Below are 26,099 nucleotides of genomic sequence, written 5' to 3'. Positions count from 1 at the left end.
TGTTTTGGTCTTGTTCCTTATTCCAGGGTTGTCAAACATATGGCCCAGGGACCATGACAGGCCCACCAAAGGGTCCAGCACGGCCCACTGGGTGACTTTGAAAAAAATAAAAATTTAATCGGTGAGGAAATTTTGACTTTTAATGTTATTTGTTGTAAATAATAGGACATAAAAACAGCTGAAATTGTTAATGAATTCTGAGCCAGAGGTTTAAATCATTGTTAGTTTTACAGCCGCCCTGCGACAGACTGGCGACCTGTCCAGGGTGTACCCTGCCTCTCGCCCTATGACAGCTGGGATGGGCTCCAGCGCCCCCCGGGACCCTGAAAAGGATAAGCGGAAGCGAATAGATGGATGGATGGATGGATAGTTTTACAGCCACCATACTGACAAAGACCTCACCGATGGCGTGTACACAAAAATGTTAAAAGCATTAACCCTGTCAAGACTGAACCATTAAATGATTACAAAAAGTAATCATTTAATGGTTAAATCTGGAGTGTTTATTGAACAATTTGGCAATTTAAAAACAAAAGAAACATCAATTTAAAATTGTATCATTTTGGCCAAATCCAGCTATTTTTGTGCAGTTTCAGATTTATCAGCAATTTCCTTTACAGAGGTCTCATGTATCAGAGATCAGGGTTTAAGTTTTTGTTCCTAGTATTAGCAATGCATAAAATAACAATGCTGGTTATTTAGTTTTTCCAGTGGAGCTGAACACAGTTCTGCTCAATAGTAATTTTATCTCTTCATATTTCTTCATGGGTGCAGCCCTCCACAACAGTCTCTGTTTCTGTGGCCTCTGCTAGATGAACCGTTAAACGCCAGAAAATTCACACAGTAAAAAAACATAAAATTCTCTTTTAATTATGGGTCATACTGCAGGTAACGAGCTGCCAGTGTCAGTATGTGTGGTTAAAAAACAGGCTGTCCATCATCAGGTAAAAGGAATAACTTTACACACTAAAAAGGTTATTAGGAAAACAACAACAATGATTTTAACACACCAGACTTTATCTAGTCTGTGAACAGGAGCAGAAATACACTGTACACCTCCTTATCTGCTCCTTAATGCAAATATCTAATCAGCCAATCACACGGCAGCAACTCAGTGCTTTTTTTGTAGTCGTGGTGAGAATTAGAGCTGCAGTAAACAGAAACTAAACGGTTAATTTAACCATGAAATATGAACCTAAAATCTGAATTCAAAGTAAAATTACATTTCTCATTATTTTTACTTTAATATTGCAAAATCAAAAGCATTTACCTAAATTACCTAAATGTACATCTACAAATTATTTTACTGTCTCGGGACAGTCGAATCTTATGTTTTGTTGCCAGTTTGTGGTCAAAGTCAGCTTTTCCACATGTGCAAGTGAACAGATGTATGTCAAAAGAAGGAAAAGTTTTAGAACACTTTCTAGTGATGTTTACCTTCTCTCTCCTTTGCTGCAGAGAAAATGTTCAGTAGGGTTTAAATCTGGAGCCTGAAGTGGACACTTTATTTAAGACTGAGGCTGATAAAAGCTTTGGTTGCACCTCGGTGTGGCTGGGGGGTGGGTGTCACTGTCTTGTTGCAGGATGAAGGTCCTGCCAAAATAATCTTTACACTTCTAAACAACACCTGCTGCTCCCCCCTGCTGTCATCTGTTCCTCTGTCAGTGAGAATGAATTATCCGAGTCTGTCGAGGATGACGGTTTTTGCTGCTGTGTGCTTCGCTGAGGAGCGGGAATGATTTGAGTCAAGGGCACTTTGTGGTTTTCTTCACACTGTTGGCTTTCCCTGACTTTGGCAAAGGTTGCATTTATGCTCTCATCTGTCTCATAACTTTGCTTCAAGGCCAATTTTGGGTGCACAACACAAACTTTTTCATTATAAAATCTCCCCGTCAATGTCACACTTGTTTTGTGGTTATTCTTCAAAGCTTGGAGGATACAGTTTATTTTGAAGTCCATCACTAGTTTCTTTTCTGTTTTCTGAGCTTGATGTCAATCCTTTACTTTTTGTTTCCTCTTCTTACAGATAAGTTGTTTTTCTGTCATGTTCAGCTCTTTGGTCTTCGTGCAGCCTTCTGGCTCCAACTGATGCAAGATGAAAAGATGTGAAATAATGAAATGAAGGCTGGACGCCCACTGCTCTCACCTGCTGTGAAGAACTGATTCAAAAGGAAACACCTGGGCAGCGAGTTACACCTGCCACTGTGTTGCTTGCTAACTTTTGCACAAAAGACTCCAGCCTCTACTTTTGCCAGTTTGATCTCAGATTTAAAAGCCTGAAAGTACTAAAATCAACTAATTTTGATGTACTGTTTACACACTTTTGAAGTGCTGTGACAGGGACATTCATATTTCATCTTCTGTCAAGTTACAAACTAACAAAGATTAACCAAGAAAATAAATGAAGATAATCGTTACTTATGTTGATACCTCACTTTTGTTTGTGCTAAGCATTAGATTATCATAGTAAATTAATAAGAGCTTTATTTTTTGGAAACATATTTATGAGATAAAAAGGACACGTTACAATGATGCAGGCTTTGGTTGTGGGTTAACAAACTCACACTGAAACTTGTCCACCTATGTGGGTGTGCAAAAAAAGCAGTCTGTGGACTGATGCGCTACATTGATGGACATTGGCTACTTGCGATGTCAACCAGTGGTTTGTGGAAGACTTCACCATTTTGTTTGTAACCATCTGTGTTTTGGGAGGACAGAGTCACAAATGTGACGTGGATCTGATTGGCGAGGACCCATGTTTGCTTTTTATATGGTAGTCTATAAAGTTGCTGCTTGATTTTAATTCATAAGAAACAAAAACATTTTATGAGTTACAGTGGTCCCTGTTATTGGAGTTACGTTCTAAAAATAACCCGCGATAGGTGAAATTTGTAGCCAGCTTTATTTTTTACAATTATTATAGATGTTTTAAGGCTGTAAAACCCCCCACTGCACACTTTATACACTTTTCTCAGACAGGCATGAATATTTTCATACTTTTCTCTCTTGTTTAAACACTCTCAAAGTTCAACCCTTCGTAGAAAAGTAAGTCCAGTATTATAGAATTAAACCAAAGATCAAACCCTGTTTTCAGGTCCAGAACATGCGAATAGAGCAACATTAATGAATCAATGGTACGGAAGTAGAGGAAGCAAGAAGAATGAGTTGAGTAGAGTTTGACTTATCCTTATGGTCCGAAAAATACAGTAACTTCTACCTTCCTTTAGCATATCCAGAAGTCCAACTTTTTTGTGCGATGGGTAGCATCTTCCTCTGCCTTTTGGGTGCCACCGGAAGTGCCTTTAACGGTGCAAAACGTTTCATCGACATTGTTGTGTTTGTTGAGGGGGGGGACTTACAAACATACAGTACAGCACTTCAGAGTCACACTGCTAGCGATCGAAGATTTATATAAATTTGACAAGCTGAACGCATTCTGTACCGTACAGGAGACACTGCATGGAGGAGATTGGACAATGGGCTACAGGCAATCAGGACGCAGAACACGATGCGCTGTGGAAAAAAAAAAAGAAATCAAGCAAAATTGCACAATAAAAATCAGCAAGGCGCGTTATCCGGTCGTTAAGTCTGACGTCACTAGCCGTGTCTGGACCTAAACTCCGCTGCACGTCCATATATCAAACGATCACTATGGCATTACTGAGAGTTGAAAAACTGTCTAAAGTCTTTCATCTTTAATAAAATGATCAGCGTTCTGCTCTACCAGGTGTAACAATTGAGTTTAACATCCAGGCATCCATGAAAACGGAATTTATGACATTTAACGGAGTTAGAAGTTAGCAGGGAGTTAGCTCGCTAGCTTCTATCTAAATACAATATAGCATGTCCTGACTGCGGGGTTTTGGAAACAAATTAAAACGTACAGCTCTGTTATCACTTCCAGCATAAATGAAGACAGAAAACTAAACAGCAGTGACGTTTGTACAGTAGGGTTACTGAAGTTGGGCTAGCTGGAATATAATGATGTGCTACGTGACCGCTAGCGACACAGCTATGTTAGCATAATATAAACAAGCTAACTTTTTTTTTCCACTCGATAAAAGTTACCGTGAGTGTTCTCGGTGGTCAGGAACAAATGTAATCGCATGGCAGGATGCTGTAAAAGGACCAAACTTCAGCCAGGAGAACAACTGAGATAATCCATCCACAATACGAGGTTAGTCATTCATATACTGCTGCATGGGCTGGGCTGTAGTTACATCCTAAGGTTTTAAAAACTGAGCTTAAATAAATGATTAGCGGTAATAAAAGCCGAGGGAGGTCAACAGTGATCACTGACTGTTTTAGGAGCTTTTTGAGATCAAATAGAAGAAAATACATAACATTAAACATGTTAACAACACAAAAGCCATATTAAACGCAGACTACTTTAGGCCCGGAAGTAGGATTCGTGGCGTCATCACTGAACAACCGGATAGCGAGGGACCACTGTATGCAATTTTAAGTGCAAATTTCAGAATTCGTAAACTTATAGGAAAAGCAGACAAAAAACAAAAAGGTGTCCTGAAAGTACGTCAGTAGATTCTGGATTTGAGTAAAAGTGTTACAAAAACAACATCTCACCAAGTTCATAATAAGCAACTTACTGTTTATTTATTGATACTTTTAGGTGACAGGTGAGTTATTTCTGGAGACTCAAACAGTCACTAACCTTCATCAGAAGACTCCAGTGTGCAAAAGTGACAAAATGCAGTTTTTAAAGGGCCATTGTCTGAAGTCAGTTAGCTGTAAACAGCAAGTCATGGCTTCGTGTCGTACTACTTTAAACGAACACTTATCATTGGGGAAGAATCTTTCATTGGTTTAAACTAGAGTTTGCATCCATTGAACTGTATGTGTTCCTTATAACAACAATAATAATAATAATAATAATAATATCATCATACAGTATATACAGAATACAAGATAAATCAACTGCAGTTAATGTTTATACATGCTTATATATTCCTGAAAAACAAATAATGAAAGCTTTATACATACAGTAAGGCAGAGAATATATACAGAACTAACCTAAAGGAAGTAGTATCAAACGTGTCAAATACTGCAACAAAACAAAGAATTTAAAACATTTTGTAATATATACAAAAATACTTAGCAAATGCCCCTAGGAATATCTTAATAGAAAAAATAATAGGAATCTTGTCAGGAGGACATCACATTATATTTGAAACATGCACTTGCCGCAGGGGGTTTTCACTCCAGCGGTGGGCCACATGTCTACGTGTTTTCTCGTTTTTGGGGTAAATGTAAATCACTGAGAAAAAAGCAGTTCGTGGTGCAGGGGTACTTGGTCTACTGTGCTCATTGGTCCTCAATGGGTGGCCTTCCTCGGCGGGAGACCAACAGTACAGTCCATTAATCTCGTTTCGACTTCACGCTTGCCTCTTGCCACGCTCGCTACACTTTGGACTCACTCTCTAAATTGGCAATGTCCCCGTTCCTCTCGGTCTTCTCACTCTTCCCCTGCTCGTCCAGGTTGGTTTTGGTCTCCTGACCCTCCTGTTCAGACTCTGGCAGCCCCTGCTGGCTCAGCTTGCTAGCCAGCGACCAAGTTAGGGGCAAGCGGGCGCGGTTGGCCATATCAGCGAGCTCTTTGGCACTGCAGGTGGGTGTGTCAGTTTCGTAGATGTCGTGGAAGCTGTTGTAGTCCACCTCGTAGAAGCCGTCCTCCAGCGTCAGGACGGGCGTGAAGCGGTAGCCCCACTTGATCTCACTGCTGACGTAGGAGCTCCTTGCCTGGCAGGTCATACCTGGAGAGACAAAACAAAGAAAACCATTAGAAACTGTGGGACTCGTGTAGTCTTAGCAATCTTTAGCCAAAATGGGAGTCCTAGTCTATTGCAGTAATTTATCTTTGGCTGTAAGGCTCCAAAGAGCAGCAACAGACACAGAAAATCTAGCATTAAACGCATTGGTGGAGGTGGGTTGCAAAGCAGCTTGCAGAGGCAGCATCAACTTTATGTACGCTAAAGCAGCTTAAATAGCACACCCCATCAGAGAACTGTCAGTACGAGGTATAGAGCGTATGGACTGGTGTCATTGTCCTTTTGTACGACCCAATTCCTGCCAATTTTTAGCTGTTGGACAGGTTGTTCTAGAATATTTATACAGACGCAGTGACCTTAATCATCCCTCCACCACCATGCTTCATATTTGGTTTGAGTGTTTGTGCTGACATGTGGTGTCATCTGTCCAAAGGGCTGTTCAGTTGCGGTTTTGCAAACCTAAGCTGTGCTGCCATGTTCTTTTAGAGAGAAGAGGGTTCCTCCTGGTAACCCATCCAAACCAGCTATTTGTTGTTCAGTTTTTCCCAATCGTACTGTCACGAACTTTAACACTGAACGTGCTGACTGAGACCTGTAGAGGCCAAGATGGAGCTCTTGGGGTTTTTGCAGTTTCTCTGAGCACTGCATCGTCTGACCTTGGGTGAATCTGCTGGTATGGTCACTCCTGAAAAGATCTGGATGTTTCACACCAGTAAACTGCCAGAACACTTGCTCTTATAGAGGTTAACCAAGTAGATTTATATATATATATGGTTTTTTGTTGTTGTTTTGTTTTACAGTTTTACAAATTGGCACCATTTAATTTGCTGTAACAGCAACTATCACAAATAACTGGATTATTTAGACAGATTTAAAAAATGTGACAGTTCTCAGGCAACGTCGGCAGCTATAAGGAGCATCTTTTTTCTATAAACACTCAGCAGATTTATGGCAGGTTATTTGCGATAAACAGCAGGAATAATGATATCCTCGGAAAGTGTAAATTACTCAGGGAAAAGGTGTGATTTTTTTCCCTTCCCTCCCTCTGTCCACTGTCATCACTCCCAGGGTCCCGTGGGGGTCTTCACAGCTCAGAAGCAATAGTAGATTTATCCTGAAGCCTCCCTGAGGCTCCTGTCATCACCCTGCGTCACCATCCCCATCTGCCAGATGCTGCTCACACATTTTATCTTCCACAAACAACCCATTTGCTTCCCTTTGAATTGCTGCGATCAAGTGCATTTTAAGTGCTATAATTCCCTCTGCATTACAACTACAGTAACTAACTTTCTGTTATTTTCAAAGCTCCTGTCCCTTTCACCTTACATTTGCACCTATCTTTGAAAAATCGAAGCAAGAAGTGACAGCATATTCCAGTTTCCCGCTTTGTTGGGCAGAAGAATGATTTCTGAAAAATGGGCATTGGTGGCATTTATTTTCTCCTGCTTGAGCTGTGCTAACGATGGTACTAGCAGGTAGAGTTGGATTTAAATGAGGCTTATCCCTCAACGTTCCCCTGGATGTACAGGCGTGTTGTTATAATCTTTACAGCATCGTTACTGCAGGTGATTTAAACACACTTCCTCTATGGTTAGTTAACTGTAACCAGGAGTGGGTCCTAATCACTTTCCAGCAGCGTTTACTTGTGTTTTCATATTCATCAGTGAGCTCTTTGGCTCAGCTGTCTGCAGGAAACAGAGTCCTCAGTGAGCCTCCAGCAGCTGTTTCAAAACACGTCACGCAACGATTATGTAATTGGTTCTTTTTGTTTCATTGAGTCTGAGAGTGAGACAAATGATCGAATACCAGTTCAGAATTCAGGCATTTCAGCAACCATCTCATCTAACATGATGATGTGAAAATCGAGTGATTTTTGGGATGGTGACGCAAATCGTTGGTATCTCCCTCACGTCTCCTACTGCCCATCCAGATGTTTTGGTCATCCTGCTCTCGGCTGTGCAGCTGTGCTCTGCACAGGCCCTCATCTTTTTAAATCTAACTCTAACGCTTTACATCTGTCTTTATATACATCTCTGTTAGCGTTTCCTCATCCCGGGGGCCTTCTTTAAGATAGACGATGATGATGTGTGTCTGAATTGAAAACATAGCGTAATTAAAAAGAGCTACATCAATTGTGTTGACTGCTGCGGCATGACTGAAAGGAAAATTGGGACACATTTTAAAGTAGAGGTGGCACGATACCACTTTTTAATGTCCGATACCAATTCCGATATCATAAGTTTGGATATCTGCCGATACCGAGATGAATCCGATATTTTGTAATCAATAAAACTGTTTTTTTTTATTAATATCTTGCTGCATTTTGTAAAAGTTCATAATCAAGTTTTAAAAAACAAGAGACTGAAGCTATTCTGTCATACCTGTATGCAAAAAATACACTGCACCCAAAACATTTTATAGTTCAGCAACACTGAACTATAAAATAATAACTTTAAACCTACACCATCCCCCCTATTCTGGTATTTTAAAGAGTACTTAGTGGAAATATTAAGCAACCTATCTAATAGGGTTGCCAACTCCCAGCAAAAATATTAGGGAACCACCCCTCGCCCTCCACCTCATGATGCTTAATCGATGTAATCAACTTTAATTTAATGCAAGTGTAAGACAAATGCACAGAAATCAATTCTTTTTCTACAATAATTAAATAGATTCAACATCTTTCTTCAACAGAATTGCAGACTGCACAGATGGTACCTTCCCAAAGGAAAAAGTACTATATCTTACTAGGGTATATATTAGACTTATTACTTACTATATACAATAATGGATTTCTATACATTTAATCAGATGACCACTTTTGTTGTAAGATTCAGATAATTATTTATTCAAAGTTTTTAAATGACATAACAAAGAAAAGTATTTCTTTGTGCCCCCCTTTCCCTGTTAATGCCCAACCTGGCCCCTCTGGCAAAACTTTGCTAGACCCGCCCCTGCACAGTTACCAGCCGTCAGCTACGTAAAAAAGGATCCTGGTGTTATTTGTCTCTCGGAAACAGTTCATAACTTTCCTTTAACTCACCCGTTCAGTAAGGACATCTCCTGGTTTCATCTTCATGTTTCACTCTCGCTACATATCCAAACGATATCATGACCAGCAGCTTTTACAGCTGTGGCTCCAGCAAACCTCAGCTTATACTAGAAAGTAATATTAAATACATTCTAACAACAGCTTATCACGCTTAAACGTGCTGGTGTTGTTTATCCGCTGGTTTCCTCTTTCTAGCGCAAAGTGGGCGATAAACAATCAAGACAGACGGGACTTGCGGCAGAAAAGCCGATCAGCTGATCATTGATCAGTTTCATGTTTGAAGTAATAACAGGAGAGGAAGGGGGAGTGAATGAGAGAAGTAGATGCAACTGCGCAGCAAAGACAGAATAACTCCAGCTTTGTGTCTATTTTTTAATTCTAGCTGAAGTACGGGACAAATCGCTTCCTTTTCACCTCAATATGGAACTCGATGGCCAGTCCAGCTGTGGCTTAATATATCAGTTGTTAAGCTTAACGTGGAAATACTATGCACACATTCAGGGATGAACTTACACACTTGCTTTATCACGTGACACATACTGCTCTGATATAATATGAGAAAAAACACTAATGCTGGACATATACAAAATTGTGTTGCACCTCCTGTTTGCATATGTGGTGTGATGAGGTTAATTAAACCTTAAACAATGTTGCAAAAACTAATTTTTGTGCACCACATAAAAGCAGACCACATGGAGACCAAAAGATGGCTAAATACCTCTGAAAAGCGATCTTGAAACCACTGACTATCCCCTGTCTACTCTTTAGCATTTTACTGGCTTTATAAAAGAGTTATCCGCATTAGTAAATGACAAGTGGCATGTGGAACAGGAAGTCTTGTCCCAGTTATCTCCTGCCACCCTAAAATTATCTGAGGCTGTCGTCAGGCTTACTGATGGGTTCCCAGATTGACCCTGTGGGAGACGTGTGCACCAACTTTCAGTGGAAATCCCTTCAAAATAAGATTCCTTACGGTTGTGCCAGAAGAAGAGTCAGTGAAACTTAAAAATGTTACAGTGACTTAAAAATGAATGTATTTCAAAGGACATTGTAGTGCATTAAAGCTGCAGAGTGCAAAGCAGTATTTGATTCCCCTCCAGTGTCTTAAGGTAAGATGTGGTTCATTGTAGGTCAGCAAGCTCTGACTACAGGTGAGCTTTTGTACTGAAGTCCACTGCCTTCTATGTATTACAAATCCAGCAACAATACAGTAAATCCAAATAAACTTGAAGAGATGTTTTTTTGATAACATTCTGAGATATATGAGAAGTTGTGGCCAGATACACTGGTGTTCTCTCAAGATGTGCCTTTAATGGCAGATCCAGCGTAATGGCAGCCAGTTCACTATTATCAGAAAAAAGCTGAAATTCTAACGGCAGATTTAAGTATTTTAACAATTATTATTCAAACATACATACTGAAATCCAGCACAGCTGGTGGCATTGGTCAGGCTGAGCACTGAAAACATGTTTGTAATCATTTTGTTAAAATTACAAAATTAACTGAGCACTACTCCAGAGATATGGTGAAGCAGTTCTCTGCAATAAATAAAGCATTAGAAAGTCATTGTGTGACATTAGATCCAATAAACAGCAATTACTGTACACCTTAACCTCTGAGATTTTGAATCTGATGACTCACCTGTGGCCTCCACCATCCCCTCGAGGATCACAACAATTTCCAGCTCCTCCTTGGACAGGTGGGCCTGTGAGATATCCCAGAAGGGGCTGTTTTGATTGATCTCATGGCAGATGATGAGTGGCGATACCAGGAAGAGCCTGTCATCTCCTGTGTTGTAACCCACGTTTATATCTGTCTGGTTCAAAGGGATGAACTCCCCCTCCTTGGTCTGCTTAGACTTGATAAGCTTGGCCCTGATTGAAGCCTCGACGATGTGCGAGTTTCGGAGGTCTCCAACTCTGAACATCAGGCACAGCCGACCATCTCTCATGGAGATGACCGCATTGGTGGAAAACACTAGTGTCTCAGCCCGTTTCTTGGGCTGTGAGATCTTAACAAACATGCAACCCACCATGAAGGCATTCACGATAGATCCCAGCACTGACTGAACTAAAAGCAGCACTATTCCCTCGGGGCATTTGTCCGTGATCACTCTGTATCCATAACCAATGGTGGTCTCTGTTTCAATGGAGAACAGAAACGCTGATACAAACCCGTTGAGGTTATTGACACACGGAGTCCACTGGTTGTCTGCTATATGGTCCAGATCACCCCGGAGGTAGGCAATAAGCCACCACATGAAGCCAAAGAAGAGCCATGTCACCGTGTACACCAACACAAAGATGAAGAGGTTAAACCTCCACTTGAGATCTACCAGTGTGGTAAAAATGTCTGTCAGATAGCGGTATGTCTCTCGGACGTTTCCGTGATGGACGTTGCACTTCCCATCTTTCTGGACATACCGCTGAATCTTTTTCACCCGGTCGATTTCTGCCAGGTGTTTAGGCAGGTCCTCTCTGGCCTGCTTTGGCAACTTGGGCTTTCTGATTATTGGGCTCTCCACATCCTGCTCCATGGGGTTTCTCGGTGGATTCAAGCCTGCAAGAGGAAGAACACAGCAGTGATCATGAGTTAGCAAGTGCAGGAACTCTAAGATGATGGTGACACATCTAGACGGTTGTTCAGGATCTAACTTATTAATATTTCAATACAATCAATACGATGGGTACCTCATTTGGCGTTATTTTACTTTAGATGCAGTGTGGTGTTTTAGAGAATAATATTTGACAGACAAGGAAGTATAAAAACAAATCCACATTTGGAGCGTAAAAGAGCATACCACCTTGGTGTTTTGTAACCACATGTGATAAGTGAACTGCAACTATGACTATCAAACCACATGCTCAGACTGGATGGTCTAGATGGTCTGGATGGCTAACAACTTGTCAATCACATGTCATTAGTCTACAGCTACATAAACTAAAATATATCAAATCAAATGTTTATTTTTTTTCCAAACAATCATTAATTAAGGAAAATATGCTGGTTATAAACTGAATGCATTCCAATCAAGAAATTTATTTGACCAGGTTGCATTAACTTCAATGTTTCACAGTGGAAGTGTAACAAAATCACGCAGGAAATTTACATGTAAACAAATTACTTAAAGTCAGCATTTTGAGCATAAATAATTTGAGATGTATTTGTTTTTTCTTTTCAGAAAACACACATATAAAATAACAAATATTTTACAGTTGTTTACATTTGTAATTGGAACTTAAATTTTAAATATATTAGATCTGTCTAATTACGGTGAAAACAAGATAATATGAGCCTGCACAAGTCATTTTTTCACACTGGGTTTTTCACCAATCAGCCATCTCCAGTTGTTCAACCCTTCCCCCCTTCAGTTTCCTGGAGCTGCTACGACTCGCCCAAAACAACATCATCACCATAACAAATTGTACTTGACGTGGAGCAGTGGTGGGCTATTTTCACGGAGATGTCTGAATTAGTTTGAAAGCATAAACAATCGAAGAATTATGGTAAAAAGAAGAAAGCTCCTCTGGCTTGGTTGGCACAGAGGGTTAATAATTTTTTTCATTTGGACATGAATTATCCACACTGTCAAGAGTGGGGCTTTTAATGAAAATGCCACCCGAATAATACGATTCAGAAGTAGCTTTGGAAAACACGTCACTCAGCTCAGATTCATTATGGAAAACAATTACAACTAAGCAATAGTATATTGTTATTCCCAACGTTAAATGGCTTTCACTGCTGTGCGTACATCAGTGCTGAATTCATACTTTTTACTGCTTTGGTTAGATTAGCAATTTAAATTTAATTCCACGGCGCCATCTGCAATAACAATGAAACCATTTGTGTGTGGAAATTAGCGTTCCTGATCGTATTTCCGTTGACCTCTGCCCACAAAGAAACTAACAACAAATTAAATTAATGCAAATCGACATTTTTGTAATGCATATTTTCTTCCGTCTCACTTCCCAGACTACTACAGATTGTACTAAACAACACATTAATCAACACTTGTTCTTGAGCTGCTATGCTGCCCCGATTAAAACCCACAAACTGAATTTAAATGTACAGCTTCTGTCATAAATCTTACCCTTAAATGGACATCCCAACTGCATGTTTTCTTTATTGGCCTCTACTATAGTAGCTTTGCATGATTCATGGTTTAAAATAATCTTTATTTCTATTACTGGGCTTTGGGGCTTTAGCTCTTCTCCCTTTAATCACACGTTGCTCGCAAATAGAGGCAGCAAGTGCATTTGTGCATTGATGTGACCATATTAGGGATATCCCCAGAAAACATCATATAGAGCCAATAGAAGAAAGCAGTCTGATGTCTGAGCTTGTCTCACAGTTTGTTGAATGCAAGACCCAAAGAGCAGGCAGAAGTAACAAAAATGCACCTTTTATTAGGTTAAGTCCACAAGGGAAATAAACAGAAAAATCCAGAGTAGGAAGGTAACACAGATGCTTTGATAAACACTGAAGTGAAGGACTGGACTATTTAACCACATGGTAATGATCAAAGTGGAGGGAGCTGGGGAAATGAGTCACAGGTGGAGACACTGAGGACACTCAATGTCCTCATTGTCAAATCAGTCACAAAACACCTGACAAAATGAAACAGGTAATAAGAAGAGAACTAAACTAAGGAAACTCACTGAACATGGGAAACTGTGGCAGGTATAATAATAAACCAAATACAAAGACCTAACTCAAATATCAGACTCCAAAACGCTAAACTAGAACTTACACACTACAGAGGACTAACAAAAAAAGACAAATGTCTCAGTCACACTACAGTGAAAATAGGACAGAGTCATCCTTCAGACTAAATCGGTGGTTGCACTGAATTTTTCACGCTCAGAGACAGACTGAAAGTAGCTATGGTGATCTAACTGGACACCCAAAGGTCAAGCGTGCACCAACGCTCAACCTCAACCTGTGCAATCACATTCAGGGTGATTGTGCACATCACTGAGTGGAAGACAACCTGTCTCTGAACAACTCGGGTTTGACTTCTGCTGACAGTAAAAAAGTTGCAAATAATTGTTGTTGAATTTATAAATGCAGACAGATTGCCAACACGAGGCCAGAGAGGTTCAGTAAGTAACAGCCATACTCGATGAGTCAGTAAACACTGAGGCTGTTCTATAAATTCTCAACTGCAACTCTACCAAATTAGATGCGGCAGAAATGAAACACAACAAAACGCTACATCCAGTTTAGTCACAGTAATACAAGGCAGGCTCTTTATCGAGCCTCTCAAAGATCACGTCGAAGTCTACAGGTTGTCCGCTCTTTACATTCTCTCAGTTGAAGCTGCTTTTGTGAAAAAGGAAAATGTCTGGAAGGAGTGCTTACAGATGCATTTACAAATTAAACCAACTTAGTGTGGACAGTGTGAGTGGCAGCTACACAAACAAGGCACGCATGCAAATAATATCATAAACAATAGACCTCCTACTCTGCCATTGTTTAAAGCCTAGTGCGCAGATTCACCACCGCTAATAAACAGGCTCAGCGTGAATCCGTGCAGCTTCGGGTGCAGCTGAGGGAAAACGTGTCACCGCCTACGCTGCCAACAGCAAACTACGCTTTGTCACAGTAACTCATCCAGTGCAGAGCAAGTGTGTAACACCGAATTCAGGTTGTAATTCAGCTCCGTGGGTGCTGAGGAGCTCCCCGGCAGCCACGAGGAAGCCATACTGCGAAGTGAGATTGAGAGCCATCACCCAAACTCACTTCGTATCCTGACAGCCCTTTTAAGACGGCACTTTTAGCTCAGGTTGGAGATTTAACTTAGTTTCCCAACAAAGCATTGTGTACAGTGGAGTATTCTGTGTGTGCTGTACTGTTGTGGCAAAGAGGCTTGGACAGGAAAACTCATGCATGTACAAAATACTCATACATAAGTTTTTAAGCAACACTTTTAAAGTTGGGCACTTGTTGGGATTTTTCAGTCATTGCAACAGGATAGTACAGAGAAGACAGGCATTAAATAGCCTCTGCATTAGTCTTATGGCAGTGGGTCACGTAGTCAACCCAGTGAGCTACACCAGAGACCATCCAGTCTCTTTTTTAACTAAAAGCTTGGAAAACTGTGTGTATGTGACATGAGAGTTGTCAAATGACATCAGAAAAACTGAAACACTCTTTTAAGAAAATGAGGAATTTGTGCAGCTGCTGCAATATTGCTATTATAAAATAGTTACACCATTTGGATCATGACATTTCCGGCTTTCAAGCGATGTAAAAATAAGGTGATGCTATTTAACCTCCGCTATTCATAGCTTTTTAGCCCTGCCACTTCTTCTTTTGTCTTCCACTTGTCCAGCTTCTTCAAAAGTTTTAAGAACAAACCGCACAGCATGCTGAGATATGCCACCGTTTGGAAATCATCTTCTTGGTGCAAAAATTGAATTTTATGTCTGTCAAACTGTTACTTTTGGCATTTTTCAGAGATTCAACTAAAGAAACACTAAGTAACAAAACACCTAAAGATACCATAAACTCAACACTGGTTCATCCCTTAAGTTAGTTGTCTTTTTTATGCTTGAATGATTCATAGGTCAGCATTAAATGGCTTACGAAACAATAACACAAAAAAATATTCTTCTGAGTGAAAAAGGAGCCAATGTCCAAAGACAAACGTTGGACCTTCAGGAAGCCTGGAGAAATAAGGAGTGGCTCAAGACTGAAGCATGAAGAATAGATTCAACAAAATCTAACTGAGACTTTGGAGTATATTTTAAAATAAAGCATCAATATGGAAATTCAGATAACATAGGGTCACATAGGGAGACCTCACAAGGTTAAATTAGAGCAGAAGAATTATCACTCGGTTCATGTCAGGACCTCTGAGGATTAGGAGAAAAAAGGGGGTCTATAGCCCGAGTCATTTTGTTTGACAGACATTATTAAGATATTAATGTCATTATTCACTCTATCCATGGGTCATGCTCTCGATATCGAATCTCTTAATGATCCCTGATCTGCTTCCTGCAGCCTACACATGTTGTATGATCTCTGAGTATGAACGCTAAAAAAAGAGCAGAATAAAAGGCTCGCATGAGACTCAGGTGTCCAAAAAGCTCCGCTGGCTCGAGTTTGACGTCATTGTTATGAAATGCACAACTGTCAGAAAAACATGCCCACATTGACAAAAATAAATAAATTGAGCTCTGAGGACAATTTGGAACCAGTTCTCAACTGAACTGGTTCTTTAATCCACACTGTGGTTGCACAAAATTAACTCGGGGAGTTATAAAGTTGGTCCTGCAAGGTTAAACTTCACATAAAAATAGAACTTTTAAAGACACAGAAATGAAAGAGTTGCTTTGTTATTTCATTTGCTCGCTCTGAAGGTGGAGTTTAGTTAGGAGGAGTGATTCTGTCAATGTTATTGAACTGCCCTCATCTAGCCTATAATTTAAGGCCCAATCATTTAATTATTTTACACTAGTTTGAAATTCTTTTCTGGTGGTTTATGGTAAATATTGTGATATAAAATCCATCCATCCAGTTTCAGGTCATGGGAGAGCTCGAGCTTATGCCAGGCAGGGCAGATCCTGGAAAGCTCGCCATCCTATCACAGGGCCCTTGAAATAGCCATGGCAATTAAAATTATATCATCCCAATTTTTTGTACTTCCTTGAGGCTGTGCATATTGTGTTTTTATAGATGTAAAACAAATTGTGTGAAAAAAGGTTGACTGCTTGGCCAGAGAGTGGTCTATAATACGATATCCAGGACAAATGTTGAAATCGGGCCTCATCATCATCCTTTCGGACAGAGCTGCAGATAAGAACCGACACTAATTGCATTTGGTAAAAAAAAAAAAGAAAAGAAAAAGAAAATAGGAAAAAAATAACCTTGAGTCAGATTTAAGGAAGGCTGCACTCTGTAAACCCCTCAGCCTCTTAAACTTCCTGAACCTGACCTCTCCTCCTTAAAGGTCCCTGCTGCGCCGTCCTGTCCGTTTTTGTTCTGCGTGTGGTGCTGAAAACTGAACACAGCGGGGCTTGTTGTGTGATCCCTCTGATAAGTGTGTCACATTAGGAGTTTCTCCCCCCGACCTCCCACACCTCCCACCCCTCCGCCCGAGCCTGCGCCTCGGACTGTCCTGAGATCAGCATTGATTTCCTTTACTCCGCACATACGATCCTAAGCCACCACCATCAGCGTTCCTACCACTGGAACAAATGGCTGTGCTGAAGCCGTTCTGCTCTCCATTCACGGGGGAATATTATGAGCTTGAGCAGCACTGGTTTCCATGGCAACGCACAGCTCAGTCTACCAAAGTGCTCACAATATAGCAGGAATGTACTGGATGAGGCCACGGCGTTGGATAACATTTGTCTGTTTCATCTCGTTTCAGCGGGGCCCGAAGGAAGAACAATGTGCTGCATGTGCTTTGTGCACAGAGCTCCCATTCATGTGACATCTGTTTTTTTATTCTAATGCTGAATATCTGTGAATAAATATCTGATAACACCGGCTTATTAAGAGGATGTTTGGCACAGAAAACAATAAAACCCAAGATAATGAAATAAAAGTTTAGTGCTGCCAAGTCTCACGGGATGAATTTTATCTCATTTGTGTAATCAATAAGTAAATATTGATAACAAATTACAGCAGCTGTTATCACTATACTGCTACTCGGCCCCTCAGCTCAGTGGAGCTTTTCAGCATCTTTGAGCTTTTGGTTTCATAACCCACCACTTTACCACTTTTGATTCTCATGGCTCTTATAGTCTCCAAGTAGCTGCTGTAAATATCTCTAGACAAATGATGACTTAAATAGCTATTACATACATATTAAATATACATATTACATAATATACATATTAAAAACTGAGTGGTGATGGTGCAGGAAACTCTGACAAAGGAATGCTTTTTTGGTGAAGCTCACTGGTTCCAGAAAGGCTTTGTGGTTATTATCTGTATAACAGCTGAGAGAGAGAGAGAGAGAGCTGGCACACACGAAGCAATCTCTGTAAACAAATATCTGCTTATGAACATTCAGAATCTGTGATTACGGGAAGCGGTTTTTAGTAACAGAAACTTTCTGGTTCTCAGGCGTAGTGTCTGGATGCTGCTGACCAATCATGCTTGAGCGGGCTTTTGCAGCATGCAGGTAAACAGACGGCGTGGAGAACAAAAAAGGGGTTAAATTTTCCAAAAAGGAAAAAGCTGCTGCTTTTAGGGATCACCATAGCGGGTCATCGACCTCCATCTCACCCCAGCATCCTCCCCTGTCACACCAACCCTCTTCACTACAACCATTAACCTCCTCACAGGTTTTCCTCTTTTCCTTCTTTCTTCTTCAAGGCCTCCTCTGCACATATCCAAAACACCTCAGCCTCTCCTGTCTATTTTTTATATTCCTTCTGTCACAAATCACCCTGAGACTCATCTCCGCCTGCTCCACCCTGCCTGCACTCTCCTCATCTTTACCTATCTTGTACACCGTCCCTTGTTTTAAACCTTCACTACCTCTTCTCCTTGCAGCTTCCCTGTTACACCTGCCTGCCTCTCCTTCACACACGTGTGCTCTCTTGCTTCTACTTTCATCTCTCTTCACTACAGAGCATACCTCCACCTCTGCAGCCTTTCTTCCACCTGCTCCCTGCTCTCACTAGAGTATCATCTGCAAACATCATCCACCGTGACCTCATTGGTCATCCCGTCCATCAGGACTGCAAAGAAGAAGGAGATCTGACAGCAAATACATTTTCTACAGTTATTTATAAATGAATCAATGACTGGTGCATGAACCAATAAGCTGCTATGTAGATATTAAGACTGAAAGCCTCCAAATACTGTCTGTTGCCCCTAAAGGCTAAGTCAAGACAAGCTGATGGGCTCACAGCTGGAAAAGGAAGCAAACTACGTGCCAGAAACTGCAGTTCCTCAAGTGGCCACTTGAGTGTTCAGTGTGCTTCAAATATGTTCCCGTGTTAAAATGTTAAAACTTCACAACATTAAAAAGCATGTTTACAGCCTCTGTGGATAGTCCCATCCAACATAAATACACTGACGGGGGAACATTTATGTGTGCGTCCTCATCAGCCTGCAGATTTGAGCTGATTATTAATGAATTATTTGTGTTTTATTGAACTCTAGGATTTTAAGCTTCAAAGCAGGAAGTCTGTTCCTCTCGTCAGAGTTATTATAGCTTTGAATTTTCTAATTAGTTTTTATTTTTATTTAATTTTGACTTCTTGTTCTCAATTCATTTTAGTTTGGGTAAGTTTTTTTATTTTAAAATGTTTCGTTTTTATTAGTTTCAGTGTTAGTTTTAGTCCTTATTTTATTAATATCTAAAATATTATCTTCTATGTCATCAGTAATATTTAGGAAAATCAACACAGGTATTACACACGCAGTCTTGTAGACAAAGTCTCAGTAAACATGTAACAATTTTTACCAAACTGACACATACTTAACGTTTGTCAATATTTAATATTTCGTCTCTATTTTTATTTTATTTTACTTCATTTTCAGTTAGTGTTAGTTGTAATTTTTATTTTATTTTATTTATAATATACTAAATTAATAAATTTTTGGGGGGGAGGGGTTTAATTTAGTTTTAGTTAACTATAATAACATTACCCTTCGTATACACTGTGCCACCCCTCCCTCGAGGATAGTTCATCCAAATAAGGCTTCAGTCAATACAGACTGGTTGGTGACCCCCAGATGACCTCCGGTTGCCAGGAAAAATGTGTTCTTTGGTTGGTTGGAGACTGGTTACTGACATTTGCTACATGGCATCACTCACAAAGACTGTGCTGCACCAAAGACCTCATCCTGATCGCTTTCATTACTGGCAGATTTCGGTCGTGGTCGCTGGTTTGGATGGTTTATGTCTCAGTTTTCACAGTCTCACCATCTCTTCATGAGTAGTTTGCAGACAATGCAAACTATGGGCAACCACTCACAAACTGGTTGGAGAACCCTTATTTTGAAGACTGCTGGTTTTACAGGTGGTTTCAAACTGGTCTCTGGGCCCCTGTCCTATTTGAACCTTAATATGGTGAACCTTTGGTTGTAGGCCGTCTATCTGTACACCCACAGATTTTCAGTTAAACATTAGGCTACACGTGAAATTAACAAGCCCATCTATAAACCGTATATGGCCTCATGAGGCCTAAAGGTAGATAAAGATGACTTTTACAGGAAAGCATCCCCCAAAACAGCTCATCCCACCATATCCCGCTCATGAAGCTACAAACGGTGCTAAACTGAAACACTGGAGGATATTACACACAAGAGGATCTGTTTCACAGATGGTTACACAAGTGCAACGATGCTGAACATCGTTTGTTGGCCTGCAGCAGGATGCATGTAGACGTGCTGTGTAGGATGAACATCGACTGATGACATGCGTGAACACAACAGCAGCAGCAGACAATCGTGTTATTGGTGCTTCAGCTTCTTTCTGTGTCTTTGCCGTTTGGGGGTGATTGTTGACCAGGTAGCAACATCCAGATGTGGCTAAAATCCGGCAGAAGCCGCATGGGGACTCCAGCTATTTTTAGCCACACAAACAGCTGAGGACAGGCACTATAGACGTCACATGCAAATAATTTTCACATCCTAGCACAGATTTGATCTGGATCTAACCTTGTGTGTTTTAATTGAGCTGACTCTTTCACAGGAAATGTGTGGGCCTGGTCAGTAAGAATGTTCAGGTATATCAATTTAAGGTTATTCATCAAGTCTGCATTAATCACCAGAAGTCATTTGTAAAGGCTAATGGGTTTGTTCATTATTGATAAATTGACTTTTGTGAGGGCATCACCACGTGGGCTGAACTCTGGGTGTCAGTCACAGTTTTTTTAAGGATCTTTATTAATGGGTTATGAAATCCGCAAAGCCTTTAGTAATCTTAAAGTAAGCAAGTTTTGAAACACATTTTTAAAAATGTGTAAATGTCAAAAGCTCCCTCAGGCTTTGAAGCTCATCTGTGCAAATATTCATGTGCACATTTTGATCATCGTTGATATGCAGCCACCCAGAAGTCTAGGCTTGGTGTGTGTGTGTGTTTTTCTGGGTATTACGTCGCTTTGATGTTCAGTTTTAATAGTAGAGTGTGCGTAGTATTTTTTTTTCCGGCCCTCGGTTTTGATTTTATGTATTAATTTTGGGTTACACACCACACATGCATGTATTCATTAAAACCTGACATCCTTTAAAGATGGGCCAAAAAACACCTTTCATGTTTGAGCAAACGTGTTCATGCTCACATCATCTTTGTTCTCATAAAGAATGTAAGACTGGTTTTCTGCAGGGTTTCTGCACACAACAACAGAACTAGACTTTTTTTTTAGATTTTTAAAATGTTTCAAGCATTAATTTTTCACCTTTCTGAGCTATTTCGTTTCATCTATGTTGTTTTTTTTAATAGAAATTTCCAAATTGTTAGGGTTAACAAAACATATTTCAATTGCATTTTATGCTTTATTAATCAGTTTTACATTTGTTCAGCATCAAGCCATCCACGACTGTACAAGTTCCATGTTGGCAGCATGTTACCACAGTTCCCAGAAGGAAGCAGCCTTTTGGGAACTGTGGTAAGAAGGTATTAAGCAATCTGGCCATCGCTTAATATCTTCATTTAACCTGTGCAGCTTGAGAAAAGAATTTTAGTGCAAGAGTAATTCTTAAACCTGTATTTTACTGTTAAATCAACTTCTCTAAGTAATGACTTTTGTTAAAGTGCAATAATTTTAAAAACAGTAATCGCATTAAAATTGCTAACTGAGTTTCTAGAGGCAGGACACGACAGCTACTGGGCAACAAAAAGCTAAATTAGAGAGTTTTACTGTAAACAGCTTTTGTTATTGTCAGTATTTTCAGTGTTTCTCCATCAAAAATGAAAAAACAAAAAAACAAAACACAGACACCCATCGTAAACTTTATGCCAGCAGCAAAATGCTTTCAGCCTCCGATGGCAGCAAAGCAGCAAAAATGTGAAGCTATGCTGAAAAACATTGATAATATAACATTATTACTTTATGAACCTCTAGTCATTTCTTCTTCTCTTCCTCTGTCAACCAGCTGAGGCAGTATGCTACGACTCTCTGAGCCTGGCTCTGCTGGAGGTCTCTTCTTGTTAAAGATGGAGTTCTTCCTCCCCACTCTCACAGCAGAGGTCATTGATCGCTGGGGTTCTCCCTCTAATATTATACAGGCTGTTGTTGTAAACAAAAAACAACTTATTACCTTCTTTAACATGTTACCTAAGGCCACTTATAACTGGGTTTATAGTGCAACCTTTCGATGCTTGTTCCACCTACACACTGCTGCAGACCTGCACTCTCCAACAGCAGCAGCCTCCTCCACCACAACAGCATCTTCTTCTATAGCACTTAGAAAAAAACTGCTCAGGAAAGATAAGCCAAGCTTATGGCCTGGTCTTCAAACGCCCGAATTCCTCCTCCAGGCCTCAGCGCAGGACATGAAATAGTCAGGAAAAAACAGTCATGGGCAGGAAGTATATGTCCATGTCTGCAGCATATGTTGTGTCCAGGCTCTTCAAAGGCAACGCATCACCCTAGCAACCAAGAAACAACTTGGCAACTATATTTTAACCCAAATTGCCACATATATAAGTAGCCAAGTAGCTTCTTATGATTGGAAATGCTTTTAAAAAAACACAACCGAAGTGAGGAAATCTAAATGACTTCCATCAGTTTCAGAATGTGGACTTTTTCACCCTTTAAAAGGAGAAAATACTGATTTTGAGCACATTGACAGAAAAGCAGCACACGTGCCAAGAGAAACTAAATAATAGAATAACAGTTGTGACTATTTTAGAAACTGCTGTGAGACTGAGGTGGATTCTAATATGATGTTACTTTGGATCAAGCTCTGAGGCCTCAGCCATCAGGACCCACAGGATCTGCTGCCAACGTCCTGATGCCAGCCACCACAGGACAGAGGGTCAGAGCTGCTTTGGCAGCAACAAGGGGAGAAGGGGTCTGCATGTTATTAGTCCGGTGGATTGGTCTACGCCACAAGAACAAGAATATTGTTACTAATGACCTGATTTCTGATATTTTGACATGTCTAGCCAGGGTGGTAGTCCAGGGAAGGAAAATGAGCCTCAAACAAAAAACATACATTTTATGCAGACAAATGCAAAGTGACTATCAACAGAACAGGATTGAGTTAATATCAACTGAGACACAGTATCAGCAGGAAAACAAGCACAGAGTGAATTCTGCTGAATCGTGTTACCAGCACAAAAACGGCGTTACTCCAGAGGAGGACCACAGAGTGGAGACTGGCAGGAGCCTCAGGTAACCGACTTAAATGAGCAACACAGAAGAAAATGTTTTTTTAAAGGAGGCTGGGATCCAATGTACTCACTGTCTATTGGATCAAACTATTTATACTATGCTATTTCATAAGGAAAAATCACTGCAGTTGGAAACTGTGAGTCAGATTTACACCTGAACAGATTTTAATGGCAAATATCTTCATAAAAAGAAAGAAAGAAGAAAGAAATCTTCATAAATTCTACATTTTAAGGCTTTAAAATGAAAGTGGTCAAGGAATTACCGGTTTCATTAACTGCTTGAGATTACTCCATTTGAGTTAATTATACCCCGGCAGAGCCTGCTTTTCACTGCATTTCTTTTGCATTTCAGCGCCTTTCTGGAAAAACCTCCAGCACATCCCAGTTTGCCCAGTTTATAACCCCTACAGCACATTTCTAAAGCACGACTGAAAGGAAATGAACCATTTCTGGACTTCGTGCTTGCTTTTGCACCATCTCAGATTTATAAATGTTTCTGGACACACATCTTAACCTGGCTGCCTTATGAAATTAAGTTAATGAATGAATGAATGAATGAATTAGAAGGGGCTGTGTCACGACCTGAGGTTATTCAAGTGTGAGGAGCTGTTAGTTTATAATTTATTTTTATCATCATTACAGTTCATTTCAGTTTTATATGCGAGTATAATTTCTGTTTAGGGGAAGTTTCAACCTTTATTTAAAAACTTTTATATGTATTAAAGAAAAACACGAGTGGGCTGGTTAAGGGGAGGGGGAGGTTTAGCTTCACCTGTAATCCAGGGAAAAGTGAAGTGAATATAACAGCAGGGGTTTTTATTACGACCCGGCTAAATGATTTCGAGAGCAAACCAAGCAGGAGATATTTCCCCCGCTGTCACGGGTGTGGGGGTGTGTAGGTGATCGCGATTATAACAGCAATAATAATGATAATAATGATGATGACGATGGCCTCCTGTCGTTGCTTCATTTGCTGCCTTTATGTGCTGCAGTGTGGCTCGTTTATTAGCCTTATCTGTGTCCTGTGGTGACGTGAGGCCTGCAGGCGCTCACAGCCTGCAACATTTTCTTCAACACCTTCCAGTTTCTTCCATCCGAGCGGCTGCTTTCCTCTCCTTATCATGTCAGCGCACAAAACAGCCGCCGGGAGCTTCCTCAGTCAGCTTCCACCATCTGAGATGCGCCTTTCCCCCTTATCTCTCTCTCCCTCTGTGTGTCTGTCTTTCTCTTATGCTGATTATTATTGTCTTAATTAATCTCTGATATGCACTGTTATGTAACTATCCACCCCCACTGCCCTCCTCCCCCCCCTTCCATATAAAACACATGATTACATTTAACAAGCCGATCATCAGCATCGCCGCAAGGAGCCGCGCAGGAAGGAGAGGCTCTTACCTTGTGCAGCAGATCAGCGATCACTCCCCGGCTCATTTTAAGCCGTTTCGTTCCCATGAAAAATCTCCGCTGAGGCTGCTGGTCTCTGATTACCGGGACGCTGTTGCGAAGACCGAGTGAAGAGGAGCCACTAATTCCCCCTTTCCTCCATCCCCTATCCGTTTAAAAACCATCGGCCGTCAGCCTCCACCCCTCTCAGCTGGGAGAGAGACATAGGTGGGCAGTGAGGGAGAGAGAGGGAGAGAGCGAGAGAGGAAGAGGAAGGTTGAGCAAAAAGAGAGAAAGAGTAAGCAGAGAGAGAGGGAGGAGAAGGAGGGGGACTGGAAATATGGGAGGTGATACAACACAGTGCGGATACACAGTGCATGGAAACATCAGGAGAAATAAGCAATATATCAGTAAAACAATGCAAAGTAAATGCAGAAGCCTTTCTGACATCATTGTTAGACTCGTGAACGAGGTCGCTTTAAATTTCTCAGCAGTTCGTTTGCCAATAATTCAATAAACTTGAAAAAATAAAAGAGGCATCATTACAGGAGCTGCAGTATTTTGGTCAAATAAAAAGGACGTCATTATAGGACATAAGCTATACCATACATACACTTGACCACTTTATTAGCTGGACCTTGCTGGTACCGGGTTGGATTCCCTTTTGTCTCCAGAATTGCTTAAATTCTTCTCAGCTTATATTCAACGAGACGCTGGAAGAAGAGAGATTTTGGTCCATGTTGACATGATAGCATCACGCAGTTACTGCACAACAATGATATCAATCTTATGTTCCACCACATCCCAAAGACGGTCTATTGGATTGAGACCTGATGACTGTGGAGGTCGTTTGAGTGCAGCGAATTCACTGTCATGTTGAAGGAACCAGTTTAAGGTGACATGGCACGTTATCCTGCTGAAAGCAGCAATCAGAAGATGCTACACTGAAGCTACAAAGGGATGAACAGGGTCAGCAACAATATTTAGGTGGGGCAAGGAGCGCCAGTAAAATATCCCAACACCATTATATCGCCAACAGCCTGAAACACTGATACAAGGCCAGATGGATCCATGTTCTCATGTTGGTTATGCCAATTCTGGCATTACATACTAGCTGCTTACATAGATACTTACCCTACATGTGAATATCACAGCAGAAATCAAGACTCATCAGACCAGGCAACTTTTTTCCAGTCTTCTATCGTCGAATGCTGGAAACCCGTGTGAATTGCTGGGCTATATCATAAATAAATGCTCAGTTTGAGGCAACAAGGACTAACAATCCTCTATATATTAAATGAACATATAGTAAGAGGAAAAATGTAAATATATTTTGCTAGCATGTTGATTTTGTTATTTTTACACTCAGGATGTATGCCTCGGTGCTCTCCATGGTGCTGAACCTGGATCCTCCGGGTCTCCACTCGCATTGCTGGAAAAATCCAGGCAATAACTCACCATTGCTGGCAGGATTGAGCTGACTTGCTGAAGTAGCATCCAGTAGTTTAAGGTGCTTGCCCTCATTCCACTCATCCTGGACATCAATATCGTGGTAATTTTGGGCTGTTAA

General features: G+C 40.7%; 1 protein-coding gene across 1 annotated transcript; it reads right to left on the bottom strand.

The window, feature by feature from the left end:
• Window positions 1-4,592: 4,592 nt before the first annotated feature.
• kcnj6 (potassium inwardly rectifying channel subfamily J member 6) lies at window positions 4,593-26,099 on the bottom strand. The gene is made up of 3 exons (XM_086309339.1): window positions 24,542-26,099; window positions 10,480-11,397; window positions 4,593-5,771 (listed from the first exon to the last, which is right to left on the bottom strand). Exons 2-3 carry the CDS (start codon window positions 11,372-11,374, stop codon window positions 5,419-5,421), a joined length of 1,248 nt encoding a protein of 415 aa, XP_086165465.1. The 5' UTR covers window positions 11,375-11,397; window positions 24,542-26,099; the 3' UTR covers window positions 4,593-5,418.

This window comes from Aulonocara sp. 'chitande type north' Nkhata Bay, linkage group LG10 (assembly GCF_057382095.1).
Source record: "Aulonocara sp. 'chitande type north' Nkhata Bay isolate Kocher_YH1m ecotype deep benthic linkage group LG10, A_spYH_male_GT1.1, whole genome shotgun sequence".
In the NCBI taxonomy this organism is placed as follows: domain Eukaryota; kingdom Metazoa; phylum Chordata; class Actinopteri; order Cichliformes; family Cichlidae; genus Aulonocara; species Aulonocara sp. 'chitande type north' Nkhata Bay.
This window is presented reverse-complemented; position numbering and strand designations above follow the sequence as displayed.